The 17731-nt window shown below is 45.0% G+C and overlaps 3 protein-coding genes across 4 annotated transcripts in view; all 3 read left to right on the forward strand.

Moving 5' to 3' along the window:
• Positions 1-5069, forward strand: part of cped1 (cadherin-like and PC-esterase domain containing 1) — a 29751-nt gene extending 24682 nt beyond the window's left edge. The window contains exons 15-21 of one of the 2 annotated variants that reach the window (XM_036210259.1): positions 367-466; positions 545-681; positions 747-967; positions 1164-1277; positions 1424-1511; positions 1584-1730; positions 2177-5069. In XM_036210259.1, the coding sequence (XP_036066152.1) occupies positions 367-466; positions 545-681; positions 747-967; positions 1164-1277; positions 1424-1511; positions 1584-1730; positions 2177-2401 (1032 nt within the window). In that variant the 3' untranslated portion in view covers positions 2402-5069. The remainder of the gene's footprint in view (positions 1-366; positions 467-544; positions 682-746; positions 968-1163; positions 1278-1423; positions 1512-1583; positions 1731-2176) is intronic. The other variant, XM_024293209.2, reaches the window with a different exon arrangement.
• Positions 5070-7919: 2850 nt separating this feature from the next.
• Positions 7920-13695, forward strand: wnt16 (wingless-type MMTV integration site family, member 16). Its single transcript, XM_024289387.2, has 4 exons — positions 7920-8110; positions 9187-9413; positions 10839-11128; positions 13069-13695. The coding sequence occupies exons 1-4, from the start codon at positions 8034-8036 to the stop codon at positions 13522-13524; spliced, it is 1050 nt and encodes a 349-aa protein (XP_024145155.1). The 5' UTR covers positions 7920-8033; the 3' UTR covers positions 13525-13695.
• A 572-nt stretch (positions 13696-14267) lies between these two features.
• The window catches only part of stab2 (stabilin 2), a gene marked incomplete in the record, with an annotated part of 54365 nt that continues 50901 nt past the window's right edge, over positions 14268-17731 (forward strand). Inside the window, 6 exon segments of the mRNA XM_036210224.1 lie at positions 14268-14521; positions 15198-15322; positions 15470-15585; positions 16626-16711; positions 16830-16896; positions 16962-17057. Coding sequence (XP_036066117.1) covers positions 14450-14521; positions 15198-15322; positions 15470-15585; positions 16626-16711; positions 16830-16896; positions 16962-17057 — 562 coding nt within the window.

Below are 17731 nucleotides of genomic sequence, written 5' to 3' on the forward strand. Positions count from 1 at the left end.
TGGTTTGACCTCTGACCTCTGAGGGGAATGATTGAAGAATTTTCTGAAGCGCAGAGCCGGAAGATGAAAGAGTCCTGGAGCAGGACTGGCGGATGGACCAGAGAAGGTCTACAGATCCAGAGATTCTGTTCAGCATCAAGGACCGGTCAGAACCAAAAAATGGGTTCTTCTGCTCCTTGTTTGGTTCCTGCTGCTCTGGCAGAAGCATCACGGCTCCTTTCTCACTTCACGAGACAACCTGAGCAATACTGTGGAGGAAAAGCAGATCCAGAACTTCCTGGATTTCCTCCTCAGGAGTTTCCTGCTCCAAAGAATTGGATCTGAAGGTCCTGCAGTCAGATCTAAACCTCAGTACCCCCCCTGTAGGACTGTGGTCTGGTGGTCCAGCCAAGTCTCCCCTGTGGTCTTCAACCTCACACCATGTCTCCAAGTCCAGCCAAAACCTGCAGATCCGGACATGCCCCAGGTCTGTAGCACCACTGAGGTCCATCAACCCGGTCCATCAACCTACCAATCATGATTCTCTGACCCGGTTCCCCGCCAGGTCGGTGGGTGGTTCCGTGTCTCAGCTGTTCAGACAACAGGACGTGTGACTGGAGGGAAGTTGCCTGGCAGCCAGATGGCTGTTACCATCCGGTGGTGCGGCGCCCCCTGCTGCAGGACTGTATGACAGACAGGAAGGTGGGTTAGCTGGTTATAGATCATGTGATGTCCAGGAGGGGGGTCACCTCCCTCTTCCCTCACAGGTGCTCTTCATTGGGGACTCCACCAACCGCGGTATGATGTACTTCCTGATGGAGCGACTCAACTCCAGTCTGGAGGACTGGGGCAAAGCTCACAACACGTTGATCTACCGTAATCTGAATAAGGGGCGGTCCCAGGTCAGCTACTCGTACTACCCTCAGTTCTGGATGGAGAGGAGCCAGAGGCCGGCTTTCAAGGAGGTGCTGCTGCAGCTGTTGGACAGGTGAGGGCAAGTTCTCATCATCTAAAACTTCTAGTTCAGTCAGGAGCTGCAGACATGTGATTGGCTGTGGTGGTCGTACCTGTGAGACGGCACCCCAGCCCAGAGATGTACCTGTCCGTCCCAGCACAGGGGTTCAATCAATCTTTAGAGAAAGCTCTCACACAGGAAACACACTGGGATCCATGTTTCTTTGAAGGTCTGGACCTCTGCTGAACTCCAACCTGACGGTTCTGGTGGTGGGCGGAGTTCAGTGGCTGAAGACCAAACACCTGAGAACAATCCAGGAGGTGCTGGACAGGTACAGACAGCAGTAAGCTCATTAATGGTCTTACAGGACCTGAACATTTCTGATGCATCCTTTCCTGAACATCCTAAAACACATCCTAAGAGTGGAGGAGAACATCTGGGATTGCTGGTTTGTGGTTCGTGATCTTCATCATCCTCTTTCTCCCTCAGAAAGTCTCTCAGGAACATCTCGGTTGTGGTCAAATCTCTGGGGATGGGTTTCCACCTTCCTGTGGATGGAATCAGATCCCTGACTTTGGTGGGTTTCCTGTGACACCCCCACCCAATCCACACACAGACCACCATCAATCTACTCTGCTGTTTGTTTCAGACTGAGATCCAAGCTCTGTTCAGACAGAACCTGGAAATCCTCTCCATGGCCGAGCAGCTGGAGTACGAGGTGATCGACACTCTCAGCATCACCATGGGTCGACACAAAGAGTTCCTGCAGGGGCGCTGCGCCTGCCACTTCCACGAGGTAACGCCCCTTCAGCCGTCCCTGGACTCTGGAGACCTGCAGGTTCCTGATCCAGAAGGTTCCTGATCCTACAGAGATGTCTGATGTTCCAAAACCTCAAAGGAGCCGGATCATTTGATCCAGATCGTCTAAAGACAACAAAATCTTGAGTCCAGAATCCTGAGTAACTCAAGTTTTGGCTGTCATGGACGTGAACGTCTTTGGTTGGAATTTCTGTACTTCTGAGAAATGTAGTTTTTAGTTTAGTTTAAGTCTACCCTGGATCACAGTAGTCTGGTTCCTGACTAGCACAGGTTCCACTTTAGAACATATTAATCTGCTTCCTGACAAACATAGGTTCTACTTGTAGTGGTCCATTTCCTGACAAAGGCGGGTTCTAACTGAGATCACAGTAATCAGGTTCTCGTCTTCTGTCTTTCTGTCTCCAACTAAATGTTTCTCTTCAGGTGGAAAAACTCCAAAGAAACCAATCTGAAAAAACCAAAGAACCGAGGTCAGGTCCAGGTGAATCCGGACTAACCAGGTTATCACCTATACCAGACCAGTTGAAGCGGTCTTCCCCTCCATCCTACCATGTCAGGGGGCCGGTTAATCAGGTCTACTCTGAGATCCTGCTGAGCCGCCTGTGTCCTGGATCAAAGACTGAGACTCACCTGTGTGCTGCTGAATGAGGACTGGAGGCACCCACAGGATTGTCTCGGACTTTGAAAAACCAGAATGTTGGAAATTATATTTGTTGAAACATGTCTGTGTATTGCGCTTGTTTAAGCAAATGTCGCAAACATTGTGAAGACACGTGTAAACTGAAAACAGTTTTGAGAAGTTCAGTCAACGAAGAAGACCTTCATTGAGTTCAGGTGAGTTCAGGCAGCCAGTTTGGAGGAGACCAACTGGACCACCCTCGAAGCCTCCCCAGGTTTGGGTTCTGTCAACACTCAGATGTTCTGGGTGATGATTTCACAGCATGTGCCGACTAACCGGGTTCAGACTCTCTGACCCTCTATGGTTCTTTATGCTTTTCAGGTCAGCTATAAGGACCGTGGCTCGCTGCATTCACACCAAACACAGTTTGGTCAAAGGTTGCGTTTGCCATCTGTGTGTTGATGTTTATCAAAGTCGCTGCTGGACTCTGGTCCAAAAGAGCATTCATAAATATAACGCTCCTGCTGCAGGTGGGAGGAGCTACCTTCAAAAAACCTTCTAAACCTCACGGCTATATGCTGAAAGACATGGTTGAAGTTAAGAGATCAATTTAAGTGTCTTTGAAAAAGCTCTTCAACGGCATTGGTGAACCGTCCCGCACCGGGAGTGACCGTTCCAGTTAGAAGACCCCCCCCGGTTAGATGACCGTCCCGGTTAGATGACCTTGTCGGTTAGATGACCTTGTCGGTTAGATGACCTTGTCGGTTAGATGACCTTGCCGGTTAGAAGACCGTCCTGTTTAGAAGATCTTGCCGGTTAGATGACCGTCCCGGTTAGATGACCGTCCCGGTTAGATGACCTTGCTGGTTAGATGACCTTGTCGGTTAGATGACCTTGCTGGTTAGATGACCTTGTCGGTTAGATGACCGTCCCGGTTAGATGACCTTGTCGGTTAGATGACCTTGCCGGTTAGAAGACTGTCCTGGTTAGATGACCATTCCGGTTATGTGACCTTTTCCGGCTCTGTGGCGGTAGAAAGCCACAGCCACATCTGTCCGCAGTGAGACGGGTTTTAAAGCAGAGGAGACATGGTGAAAGCTGTAAGCTCTGGCATGTCCTGCTGGTATTACTTTTTTATGCTTAGATTTTTGTCTTTTTTCAAGATGCAATATCCCAGAATGCACTTTGTTTTTATATGTGTTTATTTTATATATGTCGGATTAACATAAATTCAAAGATATCAAGAGCAAATGTTCTGAAATGATGCAAGTGTGAATGTTTCGAAGGATTTTGTCTTTTTTAAGAATAAATAATACTTTTATCTTGCTGTTTCTTTACTGATTGTAAAACAGATCTGAACTGAGGCTCTAAAACCGTGAATCAATCGAAACCGTGAGTTTAATTATCTGTTGTCCCTCTAATATTAACCTGGAATAACTGCCCTGTGGGAGCGGTGAAGAGTAGATTCAAACCTCACCCCTCCATCTCTTCTGGAATCCATCAGATCAGGAAGCGATGTGGTGCTCAGGTAGATGACCTGATGCTTTTCTGTGAGTTTGGCTCCGCCCTCATGAGGACATTTTAAATTAATTGATGTGTTCTCAATTAAGATCAAAAATGGTTCTGTCTGTGTTCTGCAAAATGATATCTGTTGGTGGGAGGAGGCGGAGCTTCCCTCATCTCCATCATGGAGGCTTCATCAGAATCTGTTTAGATGTTTGATTAAAGCAAATCAATGAATGAATGAATGAATGGATTTCTAATCCTACGATCCAACAGATCCGTCTGTCTGAGCCAGAATCCACTTCCACCAGTATAAAATCATACCTTATTCTTTCTTTTATTGTGAAGCACTTTCATACCCTGAAAGGAGTGGTAAAGTTGTTCACCTTTCAGCGTATCTCATTTAGGGTCGCCACAGTAGAAGCGATCAGTGATTTGAGAGTTTTTACACGGGATGCCCTTCCTAAGGCAACCCTGTATGTGAAAGGAGAACCCAGTCAGGCAGCAGCATCAAGGCTCTGCCTAAAGACCCAATCTGGATTAAGATCAATGCACACCCCGAGGATTGAACCCAGGTTTCCTGCGTGGTAGCTCCACACCCAGCCCACTGAGCCAAGGACTGCGCCCATAAGTTAATATTAAGTTTTCAACGTTCTCAAAATATAACCGCAAGTCGCGAGTTCGAGCCCCGACGGAAACATGTCGGATTTCGGGGGTTTTATGTAACGTGGCTTTTGGGAAATGTTCAGGCCTGGTAACATTTGAGATTAAATAATATCATACCAAATTATTGATAGAAATAATAATAAAAACATGCCTGATGGTGCATTTATAACAAATAACTTTTATTAATATGTCTTGTTCTTTGTAATTTTGCATTGCCTGTTTTTGTACATATTGGGCACTCCCGATTTTATTAGCTTTGAATGTATATATCATTTATGCATTTTTATTGTACTGGTGTTTTTTTTTTTTTTTTTCAAATCTTTATTTATAAACATTGAGAAAGTCTTAAAACATTACATTCAAATTCTCTTCAGGCCAGTTGTAGACACTTGATTTGTATCTCCATTCTCAACATTTCTTTTGTCTTTTTTTTCAGTAGCTTAAAAGAACATCAAACCAAAAACAAGAAAGGGAACAGTGGATGCATTATCAGGGAGAAAAATAAAAATAAATGAAGAAAATAAAAAAGGGGGGGGGGGGGTCCGTGGTCCATTCATCTTGTTTATAATTCCAAGTCAGACATGTTCATTACTTCAATTTGTTGCAAGTTGTTAACATAGGATATCCAGCGTGACCATATCTTAAAGAATGTGGGCATCTGTATCCGAAGGGAGTAGGTAAGTCTTTCCATCTGGCAGATTTCATTTACAATGTCTATCCAGTTGTCTGGGCTGGGTACGGTGGGGAGGAGCCAGTGTCTAGTCAAGGCTTTTTTACTTGCTGTTATTAGGATTCTGAATAAATTCTTATTACTAGATTGTAGTTGTGTCTTACCTAAAATCAAATTAGTAAAATTCCAAGGTATTGTCTCATTTAATATAGATTCAATGTGTTTATGTATTTCCTTCCAAAATTGTTTTATGATGGGACATTCCCAGAATATGTGGTAATGGTTAGCTTCTATGTCTCCACACCGTCTCCAGCACTTGTTTTTATCTTCATTGCTAAATTTCTTTTGTTTGGGTGTAATAAAAAACCTCATCAATGTACTGGTGTTTTATCTTATTTCTGTCATCATGGCTAGAGGGCCACTGATGAAAACTAGCCTTTTAGCTAATCCTGGCCTTTGTAAAACGATGTAAACAAATAAATACAAATAGCATTTTTTGGGGAAATACGATTAAAATAATCAAGTCCTCATTCAAAAGTTAAAAATATCTTAAATGCACATATATTTTTTACAGAGATGACAAAAAAACGTTTTAAATAGCAACCATAAATAAGACAGTGTACATCCAAAAATGTAATAATGATACCTGAACAAAATACTTGAGGAATTCAAATTGAATATTTGACAAAGAATCTGACTAAATACTTAAAAAACACATAATTCTTACAGAAAACATCAATAAAAATGATAGAAAATTAACATCTCAAAATTTGTATCTTCAGAGCATTTTACTTTACAAAACCAAAACCTATATAGAAAAGCAGAAAATGATCAAATCCAAAACAGTAGGTGCTCCAGGCACGAAAATATTATTTTTCTGTTGTTAAAGTGGTGGTGGGGGGTCATGCCCTCTTTTTTTTTTAACCATATCCACGTTTCTCTAGTTCGGCCCTCCAACTGTCATATGTTTGAGTACACAGCGTTTGGATACAACGCAGAGTCTCACAAATATACCTGGACCACGCGGTTGCAGTCTGACCACTGTGCAGGACTGTGAGAGCCAATAAAACACCTTCATGAAAAAAGAAAAGGACAGGCATGTATGAGTAAAAACCGAATTTTAAAGCTAAACATTTGGTTCTTTGTCATCTCTTGTGCTCAACTCTTTTCTGTTTTCTGTCTACTCGCCTTTTTGTGCTTTCCACACCAGGAGCTACAATCTTTTTGGTGGCCCTGAATCTGCCCTGCTTCAGGTGGGCTTGGTGACGTTGGGAGTAGACTGTTTTGCTTTTGTCATAATCCGACAATGATTGCCACAGGGAGATGATCCGATCGACCTCATCTTCAGTCACCACTAGATTATGGTCCCGGAGGCCAACCAAGAAACTAGCCAGCTACTGCACGGCGCCATAACCTTCGATATTATCAGGGCCAACCGAATCCTTGAAAACAAGAACAACCGGGTTAGTGAAATAAATTGAAAGAAAACAGTTATGTTTTTAAGAAATCTATGTCTTACGTCACGTGAAGAGTCCAACTGTTGACTGGTTGATGGCAGATCTTGATACAGTGATCTTGAATCAGTGATTTGATTGGATGAAACTACCAAGAATTACCACGATTGAGCTCGACTAACAGGCGGCCGGGAGCTCCGTCCAGCCACTTACAAAGGTTGTAAAGTTCATTCATTCAAAATGAAATCAGTTGTTTATAATCATTATAAAATCTCATCTGCATTGACTCATGGTCGGTTTGTTTCCCCCTCAGGTAAAAACGATCATCCCAACTGATCAGCCATCATCCAGTCACTGAATGGATCAAAGTCATGTGACCATACAGTGTGCTAGTATGGTCTAATCATGATTATTGTGGAAAAACAACAGTGAGATGAACTTGATCAAACTCAAATGAGAATGGATTAGATGTTCTTTCTTGTTTACTTGTTTGTTTGTACACAGATTTCATTGATTATCTTGAAGAAATACAAAAATCTGGAAAACTTCCCCTGAACTGTTCAGCACCAGGTATTGATCTCTGATTCACACTGATGGAAGTTTGGATCCAGATTTTTAGGATCTGTTTTAGATCAGATAGACAGATCTGTTACCACACATCAGGATAAGAGTCAGATCAATAACCACACATCAGGATAAGAGTCAGATCAATAACCACACATCAGGATAAGAGTCAGATCAATAACCACACATCAGGATAAGAATCAGATCAATAACCACAGATCAGGATAAGAGTCAGATCAATAACCACAGATCAGGATAAGAGTCAGATCAATAACCACAGATCAGGATAAGAATCAGATCAATAACCACAGATCAGGATAAGAGTCAGATCAATAACCACACATCAGGATAAGAATCAGATCAATAACCACAAATCAGGATAAGAGTCAGATCAATAACCACAGTTTAGGATAAGAGTCAGATCAATAACCACAGATCAGGATAAGAGTCAGATCAATAACCACAGATCAGGATAAGATCATCAAAATACATCGTATTGTTTATGCTTCCTCTGATCTTTGTCAGAATCTTTGTGTCCATCAAGTTCTGCTTTATCCCCCCCACCCCCCACCCCCCTCTCCTCACCGCAAACTTCAACTGGTCTCTGATCCTTTCGGCCAATGAGAGTCAAGCCTCCACGTCACACCTGCGCGGGCCAATCAGGACCGGCCGATATGGTCCTGGTTCGGTTTGGAGTCTGAGTTCAGCAGACTGCAGAACAGACCGACGAGGACCCGACCGTTCACGCACGCGCTGCGGATAACCGGCGTGGCAGTCTGACCCATGGAGCTCTGAAAAGACGGGATGGACACGCGGGGCGCGTGCGCACTGACGCTGCTGCTCGCGTGCGTTTGCCCGCTGATCTGCGGGGCCAGCTGGATGTAAGTACCTGAAAAGGTGTCCTCTGACCCCGGAGCGCGCGCCTTCAAATGGCACGAGCTTTCTTCTCAAAGAGGGACAAACGCACGCGGCCCGTTTCCTGTGCGTTACAGATTACTCTGTTAGTAACGCGTTATCGCACTTCTGTTTCACTGTAATGAAGGCTCCGCCCCCAACCTGAGTCCGTTTATTACCGCACAGGTGATTCATTCCAATAAAGTCCAAATCGGAGAGCATAAAAAAACAGAATGAATCTTGATCCAAAACCTAAACCGGATCAACATGAACCTTTCTTCAGTGTGTCATGGAATAGGTTACTATTAGAATACATTACTGTTTGAACAAATTACTCATGGAATAGATTACTGTTTAAACAGATTATTTTATAATAGATTACTGTTGGAATAGATTATTTTAGAATTGATTACTCGTGGAATAGATCACTGTTAGAACAGATTACTCGTGGAATAGATTACTGTTGGAGTAGATTATTTTAGAATAGATTACTCGTGGAATAGATTACTGTTGGAATAGATTATTTTAGAATTGATTACTCGTGGAATAGATCACTGTTAGAACAGATTACTCATGGAATAGATTACTGTTTAAACAGATTACTTTAGAATATATTACTCATTGAAAAGATTACTGTTGGAATAGATTATTTTAGAATTGATTACTCATGGAATAGATTACTGTTTAAACAGATTACTCAATAGATTACTGTTTAAACAGATTATTTTAGAATAGATTACTCATTGAAAAGATTACTGTTGGAATAGATTATTTTATAATAGATTACTCGTGGAATAGATCACTGTTAGAACAGATTACTCGTGGAATAGATTACTGTTGGAGTAGATTATTTTAGAATAGATTACTGTTTAAACAGATTACTTTAGAATATATTACTCATTGAAAAGATTACTGTTGGAATAGATTACTTTTAGAATATTATATATAAGAGTGTCGGTTCTACACTTATAGTAGTTGCTGGTTCGAAATTCACGGCAGTTGCTGGTTTTACTCTCACGGTAGTTGCCGGTTCTACGCTCATGGCTGCTGCTGCTGTTCTCAGGTGGCTGGCCGTGACCTCGGCAGGAGTCCCAGAGCTGCCCGGCTGCAGAGGGCTTTCCTTGAGCGACCACCAGAGAGAGCTGTGCATCAGGAAGCCCTTCCTGCTGCCCAGCTTACAAGACGGAGCGCAGCTTGCAGTGGCTGAATGCCAGAACCAGTTTCGACATGAGCGCTGGAACTGCTCCACCTCCTCAGAACCGCCCCTGTTTGGGTACGAGCTCACCAGCGGTCAGTGCCTTTTTGTTTTCATCAACAAGTTCTAACATGGAGTCGGTTGTGTTAAATGTTCCAAAGTTCTACGCCTCAACAGGAGCTCTGACCATCAGCACATTTACAAAGAAGGTCAGACGATTACCCGGGTTTGCTCCGCATCCCCCTCTTAACTCATTGGGTTTTTGAGCAGCTTCAGAACTTCATGATTCTACGACAGGAGGCTCCTCAGTTGAAAAAAAAACAGGATGGGTAGTTTATGAAGGAGTCTGAAAGAAAACCAGAACCAGCTTGAGGTACTGAACGGTAGAAAAGTAGAACCATAGAACTTCAAGGTTTAAATGAGTTTTCACGTTGTGTTGATGGAGGAACAATGACTCAGCGGTGGAGGAACCAGGTAGCTGGTTCAGTCCGGTATCCAGATTAAAGGGTCAACGGGATGAGAGAAGCTTTGTCATTCAGACCTGCAAAGACGTGATGTTCCAATCAAAGCTCTTAATTACAATCAATGAGTATCGCATTGTGTAATATGCTGTAATCATTACTGAAGTGGTTTGGTTACAATCAATAAGCTATTGATTTTCTTTACTTCATCTGAAAACTGTAGCAATGATAACTGGATTAATGTAATGATGTGAACTTATGATAATTAATTTTACATATCAGTTACATGATGTTACTGTTTACGTAAAACATGAAAGAAAGTTTTCTGAGATCAATCAATATTCAGTAAGCACTCAACGTTGTTACTTGAAAAAAATCTGCACTTGATCTGATCAGAACCGGATTACGAAGACTATGCAAAACTCTAAAATGAAGTAACTATAGCGTGGGACTATATAAATTAATTTCCTCCTACTTCTTTTTAAAGAATCAATCAAACTCTACTAATAATTACTATATTTAATAAATCAATTGTGTATTAAGTGAATCTGAATCAATCAATCAATCAATCAATCAATCAACCAATCAATCAATGTCAGGTTCAGGCCTGAGGAGGCCTGAAAAGCTCCAACACATCCTCACTCCCGTCTTGTCATATATGGACGTTTGGTTCGGGCCCTTCCCCCTTCGTCATCCCCAACTCATCATTCTTTACTTGCTGGCTGTTCTCGTTAAATCAGGGGTCCCCTACCCTTGGGACGCGGTACTGGAATGGATAACAGACGCGGAAAAGAGTCATGGTACTGGTACTGGTCTGCTTTACAATGACCCCTGATTAGTGTAGTGCTTTTTTTTGTATCTGTGGCCCAGTACCAAGCAGTCCCGGCCCAAAGGTTAGGGACCCCTGATGTAATGGAAAACACCATCATGTCAAAAAACGATGAGTTAGAGACACCCCAAACGTCAAAAAGTGACGTGTGGAGGGCCGAACCAAACGTCCATGAATGAGGAATTGGGAGTGGGAGCATGTTAGAAGCTCAGAGGTTCTTCTCTGTTCAGGAACGAAAGAGACGGCCTTTATCCACGCAGTGATGGCAGCTGGACTTGTGCATGCCATCACACGGATCTGCAGCCAGGGTAACATGTCTGAGTGTGGCTGTGACGCCCGGCTACAGAATGGGGGCTCAGTGACGGAGGGCTGGCACTGGGGGGGCTGCTCGGACCACATCCAGTATGGAACCTGGTTCAGCCGCAAGTTCATCGACAACCTGCCGAAGAACTCGTCTGTAAGGCGTGACAGCTACACCCTGAGCACCATGAACCAGCACAACAGCGAGGCTGGACGCCAGGTCAGCTCCCCACCAATACATACACCTGTTTTCTCTTTTTTTTCTCCACCTATCGTCCATCTCTATTGGCTCCACTCAGCTCCAACCTTCTCCACTTCAGTTTTACAATTCTACTCCTTCTTGGTGTTTCCCCCTGTCTCCACCCTCTCCAAATATTTTCACCTGTCTGCAAATGTCTCCAAATGTATCCACATGTCTCTACATGAGGGCTAGGGTCAAACTTCTTCTACCCCTGATCTTGTTGCTCTCTACTGGTGTCAAATAATGAATCCAGGTAATCAGTGGTGGGTAGAAAAAGTACCTCCTAGTACCAACAGTAAAAGGCTATCAAGGATTGAAACCCCTTTTTTAAGTCACCTATAGCCCCACAGGAGCTCTGAGGTCTACTCCTCTACCTGAGCTCTCATGTTTACTCCTCTATAGGAGCTTTAAGGTCTATGTCTTTAAAGGAACTCTAAGGTCTACATCCTAACAGGAGCTATAAAGTCTACGCCCTTAAAGGAGCTCTCATGTTTACACCTCTACAGAAGCTCTGAAGTCTACGTCCCTACAGAAACTTTGAGGTCTACGCCCCTACAGGGGCTCTGAGGTCTACGTCCCTACAGTAGCTCTGAGGTCTACATCCCTACAGAGGCTCTGAGGTCTACGTCCCTAGAGGGGTCTGAGGTCTACATCCCTCCAGGGGCTCTGAGGTCTACGTCCCTACAGGAGCTTTGAGGTCTACGCCCCTACAGGGTCTCTGAGGTCTACGTCCCTAGAGGGGTCTGAGGTCTACATCCCTCCAGGGGCTCTGAGGTCTACGTCCCTACAGGAGCTTTCAGGTCTACATCCTAACAGGAGCTATAAAGTCTTCACCCTTACAGGAGCTATTAGGTCTACACCCCTACAATAGCTCTGAGGTCTACGCCTCTACCGGGGCTCTGAGGTCTACGCCCCTACAGTAGCTCTGAGGTCTACGGTCCTACAGGGGCTCTGAGGTCTACACCCCTACAATAGCTCTGAGGTCTACGCCTCTACCGGGGCTCTGAGGTCTACGCCCCTACAGTAGCTCTGAGGTCTACATCCCTACAGTAGCTCTGAGGTCTACGTCCCTACAGTAGCTCTGAGGTCTACATCCCTACAGTAGCTCTGAGGTCTACGGTCCTACAGTAGCTCTGAGGTCTATGGTCCTACAGTAGCTCTGAGGTCTATGCCCCTACAGTAGCTCTGAGGTCTAAGTCCCTACAGGGGATCTGAGGTCTACGGTCCTACAGGAGCTCTGAGGTCTACATCCCTACAGTAGCTCTGAGGTCTACGGTCCTACAGTAGCTCTGAGGTCTACGCCCCTACAGTAGCTCTGAGGTCTACGGTCCTACAGGGGCTCTGAGGTCTACGGTCCTACAGGGGCTCTGAGGTCTACGTCCCTACAGTAGCTCTGAGGTCTACATCCCTACAGTAGCTCTGAGGTCTACGCCCCTACAGTAGCTCTGAGGTCTACATCCCTACAGTAGCTCTGAGGTCTACGTCCCTACAGTAGCTCTGAGGTCTACGGTCCTACAGTAGCTCTGAGGTCTACGCCCCTACAGTATCTCTGAGGTCTACGTCCCTACAGTAGCTCTGAGGTCTACGTCCCTACAGTAGCTCTGAGGTCTACGGTCCTACAGGGGCTCTGAGCTCTACGTCCCTACAGTAGGTCTGAGGTCTACATCCAAACAGGAGCTATATATTCTACACTCTTAAAGGAGCTCTGAGGTCTGTGTTCCTACCAGTGCTCTGAGGTCTACGCCCCTACAGAGGCTATAAAGTTTGTACAGACATGGCTGGGCACTGTGATATGGTTCAGTCCGTCTGTGATGTTCACACTGCTGCTGCTCCATGCAGAAGAACCGAACATGATGAACATGTGGTTCCTGATGTTTCAGAGTCATGTCTGGTCCAAACCCGTCTGTTGCTGTTTGCAGGCTATCGAGCAGACCATGTCTACTGACTGCCGCTGTCATGGCGTCTCTGGCTCCTGCGCCATCAGGACCTGCTGGAGGATGATGGCCCCATTTGAACGCGTGGGCAAGTACCTGAAGGAGCGGTATGAGCGCAGCATCCAGGTTCCAAACCAGTCCAGGAAGAAATCACGAAGAAAGGAGCTGTCCCGGCCCGTAGACAAGTCCCAGCTGGTCTACATAAACAAATCTCCCAACTACTGCGTGCAGGACAGGAGGCGGGGCATCGCTGGCACACAAGGGCGCCGCTGCAACCGCGCGTCCACCGGGCCGGACAGTTGCAGCCTGTTGTGCTGCGGCCGTGGCTACAACACCCGGGTGGAGCGGCACGTGCAGCGCTGCGAGTGCAAGTTTGTGTGGTGTTGCTACGTGCGCTGCAGGCGCTGTGAAAGCATGAATGACATGCACACGTGCAAGTGACGTCTGTTCACACCAGCTGCTGTCACCGTGTGATGATGTCATCAAGACCAGGAGCAGTTCTTCAGAACCAAAAGCAGAACCATTATTTATGTGTACATATTGATTTAGAATCTGTGTGTTGCAGAGCAGACGGTACCGGAAAAATGTTTAAAAACAATTTCAGGATTTAAGAGCGTTAAAAATGTTACAAAAATAAAGAAAGAATTCTGAAACCTGATCTGTGCGAAGATTTTCATTCAGGAACAGCTGCAGAAAAAAGCCTGAAGATCAGTAAATTCAATTCAATCTTATTTATTTGGCCCAGTATTACACAACAATTCCCTCATTGGGTTTCATGCTGGTAATTTTACAGAATGTCGCAGAATTCTGCAGACCACCGCAGACAGCTGCAGACTGCCACAGACCACCACAGACAGCTGCAGACAGAATGCTGCAGACCACCACAGAGCACCACAGAATGCCGTAGACCGCTGTAGACCATCGCAGACAGCCGCAGACTGCCACAGAATGCTGCAGCCCACCGCAGAACAAAGCAGAACGCCACAGACCGCCTCACAGACACTGATGACCGAGTCTTTAACTGAGATAGCCTTGATCACAAAGTGTAGGCAGCTGCGTCAGAGCCCCTAGCAGGCAAATGCGGGGGTGGGAGGGGGTAGGGGAGGTGGTGGTAGGAGCTGTTGTTCCTCTGGACAGGTATAGACTGACATCAGGTAAAGGTCATTAACTCTGCAGGACGGGGCTCATGATTGGAATGGGAGCAAATCCAGCAGAGGTTTCTGCTGAAGTTTCGGATGTTGTTTTTGACACTCAGCACTTTTCTTTGAGCTGAACTCTTAGGAAACTTGAGGGAGGATGAAAAGGGGGCGGAGCCTAGAGGACACTCTGAAAAGAGCCACACAGGAACAGATAGCTGACAGAAGTCATGGAAGTCCACAGAGTGCCGGTACTGATCCTTTTCTTCATGTGTATGACCACGCCTGCTGTTTCAGTGACGGTAAGCTTGAACTCTAGTCCTTCTATTCTAGATTCAGTTTCTGGTTGGTGGAAAAACTGGATCCAAGTGAACTCCAGAACAACGTGGAACCGGAGAGACAGAGTTCCAGACTCCTGCATTCAACTCAGACTGTCAGTGGGTTTGATTTGGAAAGATTACATTCTGATGCTGTGTTGAGCTTTCAGAAGACCCTTAGCTCAATGCGGTGTGGGACGTGTTCTGATCCACTTAGTGGTTTTGGTTGAAACTGTCAGCATTAAGCTGTTTTTATGTAGTCCGAAGGTCCAAACATGTCTGCCTCTGTCTGTGGGAACATCTCATCTATGCTCACAGGACGTTTCTACTCTTGACTTTTCTCCATGAAGTAAACCAAAGCCTACAGAACCTTCTGAGTCCAGATCCAGACAGGAACTCTGAGCCCAGACCAAGGACTCTGCTCATTTTAACTTTTTTGATGATGTTTTTGTTGCTTGTGGATTTTATTGTGTGGCCCATTATTTGACGTCGATCCTGTTAGGGTGCCATAGAAATTAATACAAATTGGATAACCTGTCATGTCTGTCAGATTCTGGTATGTTTCAGGCCTATCTGATCCATGTTTCAGGTCTGATCTGATCCTGTAAAGTTCTGATACTATAGTGATGCGGTTCTGATCTGTCACTCCTTTTTTTGGCAGAATTTCTGTTCCAAATCAACTGTGTTAAGAACCCAGACAGCATGTAATTCCTGTCACATGAGCCTCTTCATCGCATGTCCATCAGGTTACAAAAGAACTCCGAGATCTCCAATCACCAGCTGCAGGTAAGAAGAATACACGAAAGAAGGGGCGGAGCTATAGTAAACTACCTGAACAAGATTGTACATAAAGACCTCTTTATTTGTATGTTTTAGTCATAAAGACTTCTTAAAACTTGAACAAAAACCTTGATTTGTCTGTAATTCCTGCAGGTATGCCATTAAAACCAGCAGTGTGGTCCTGGCCGTTCCTGGCTGTTCATTGGAGTGCTACAGAGAGGTGGAGGTCCAGAGCTGCTGTCCTGGTTTCTGGGGTCCAGATTGTATGGGTCAGTATACAGAGCTTTGACCTTAGAAACTTATGTCAGTAACTTAGATCCTGAGATGGATTTCTCCAGAACATTGATTTAAGCAAAACAAGAAAAAAAAAAATCTGTTTTAAGCTAAAGCAGCTAAAGGCTGAATGGATCAGAGTTAATCAGGATCTGAGCTGTTCAGGATCTGATCAGTTCAGGATCTTAGCTGTTCAGGATCTGATCTTTTCAGGATCTGATCTGTTCAGGATCTGGTTAGTTCAGGATCTGATCTGTTCAGGATCTGGTTAGTTCAGGATCTGATCTTTTCAGGATCTGATCTGTTCAGGATCTGATCAGTTCAGGATCTGATCTGTTCAGGATCTGGTTGGTTCAGGACCTGAGCTGTTCAGGATCTGATCAGTTCAGGATCTGATCTGTTCAGGATCTGGTTGGTCCAGGATCTGATCTGTTCAGGATCTGTTCAGGATCTTTTTGGGATCTGATCTGTTCAGGATCTGTTCAGGATCTGATTGGTTCAGGATCTGATCTGTTCAGGATCTGATTGGTTCAGGATCTGAGCTGTTCAGAATCTGATCTGTTCAGGATCTGATCTTTTCAGGATCTGATCTGTCCAGGATCTGATCTGTCCAGGATCTGAGCTGTTCAGGATCTGAGCTGTTCAGGATCTGATCTGTTCAGGATCTGAACAGGATCTGAACCCCCTCATCTCCCCGTGACTCCGGTCATGTCCTACAGGATGCAGATGTTCCCGTTCTAACTTCCTAAGCTTCCTTCCCTTCTGCAGACTGTGTCAGCAGGACAGAAATGTGCTGATTAGAAACTCCAGGAAAACAAACATGTTTCTGATGAGAAAGAACCCCAGAATCCCAGAGCAGCTCTTATCGCTTTTATCCCTCTGGGCTTTGGCTTGCAGGAGTCACTACGCTGAATCTGTCGACTCAACATTTTTTATTCTTCCAGAGTGTTGAGAACAGCACTTATCCAAAGGGTTTGAGGGGGGTGGTCTGACCAGCACCACGAGACCCTCCATCTCCCTGCTGCTTGTCTTTCAGAATGTCCCAGGAGCACCAGCAGACCATGCAACGGCAGGGGGACCTGCTCTGATGGACTCGGGGGCAACGGCACCTGCAGCTGCCAGGTGCTGGACACTTACGTTGTTCTGAGGATGTTTTGTGGTGTGCTTGAAGAAATCATCTGATTCAGTAGAATCCCTCATGATGGAGCACAGTCAGCTGATTCTGCTCTTTGGGTTTCAGGACGGCTTTGCAGGGACTGCATGTGAGGACTGTGCAGCTGCTCGTTATGGCCCCACCTGTCAGTCAGGTAATTCCTGCACCTTTGGCTCCATCTGAACCCTCCTCATGTCTCATGCGCTGTCCTACTGTCAGTCTGCTTATGTGTGCATGGCCTGTGCAACTCTGGAATGAGCGGTGATGGTCGCTGCACCTGCTTTTCTGGATACAAAGGTCCCACCTGTGATCAAGGTAACCAGCTGTGAACCTACAGAGCTGTTGTCATGATGTACCATTGTTGTGTGTTCATGCTCGATCCTTGGATTTAATGAATCAGAGAAGGTTTTAAGTGACTTTGATTCCTTTCCTTCCTAAATTGGTCTTTATAATTTAAATGTTAACTTTATTGAAAATCTCAATTTTTGTAATTTCTTGCAGTTTGTCTTCTTTTTCAGTTTTTGTTAATACATGTAATGTGAACACCTCTCCTATGTTCCAGAACTACCCGAATGCTCGTCTCTCAGCTGCCAGGAAAACTCTCGCTGCACGGAGGATTCTCTGACCGGAAAGTTGGAATGTCGCTGTCTGCCCGGCTACACGAAGGCAGGACTGCAGTGTGTCTGTGAGTTAAAATAAATTCATATTTTTTATTCAGTTCAAATTCTCATTGGAGGTTGTCTTAAAGCAAAATACAAAAGGCAAAACACATTTAAACAAATTTAAATTGATGTAATTCCAAATTAGTCCAGCTTGCAGAGCAGATGAGAACACAGCGCAGACAGAAGATACTGCGCAGACAGAACAGACGGAGCAGTCAAGGCAGACAGAAAAGACACAGAACCATAGACTGTATATAAAATAACTGGACAGAGCAAGCCCCCCTCCTTCCTGTTCCATATAGGAAGTACCACTGGGTTCCAAAAAGG

Source organism: Oryzias melastigma, linkage group LG23 (genome assembly GCF_002922805.2).
Source record: "Oryzias melastigma strain HK-1 linkage group LG23, ASM292280v2, whole genome shotgun sequence".
NCBI lineage: Eukaryota > Metazoa > Chordata > Actinopteri > Beloniformes > Adrianichthyidae > Oryzias > Oryzias melastigma.

Bases quoted from the DNA above. Each gene is read 5' to 3' on its own strand.
- wnt16 (XM_024289387.2), top strand. From the start codon at position 8,034: ATGGACACGCGGGGCGCGTGCGCACTGACGCTGCTGCTCGCGTGCGTT. The intron at 8,111-9,186 runs GTAAGTACCTGA...TGCTGTTCTCAG, and splicing joins ATCTGCGGGGCCAGCTGGAT to GTGGCTGGCCGTGACCTCGG. The intron at 11,129-13,068 runs GTCAGCTCCCCA...TGCTGTTTGCAG, and splicing joins ACAGCGAGGCTGGACGCCAG to GCTATCGAGCAGACCATGTC.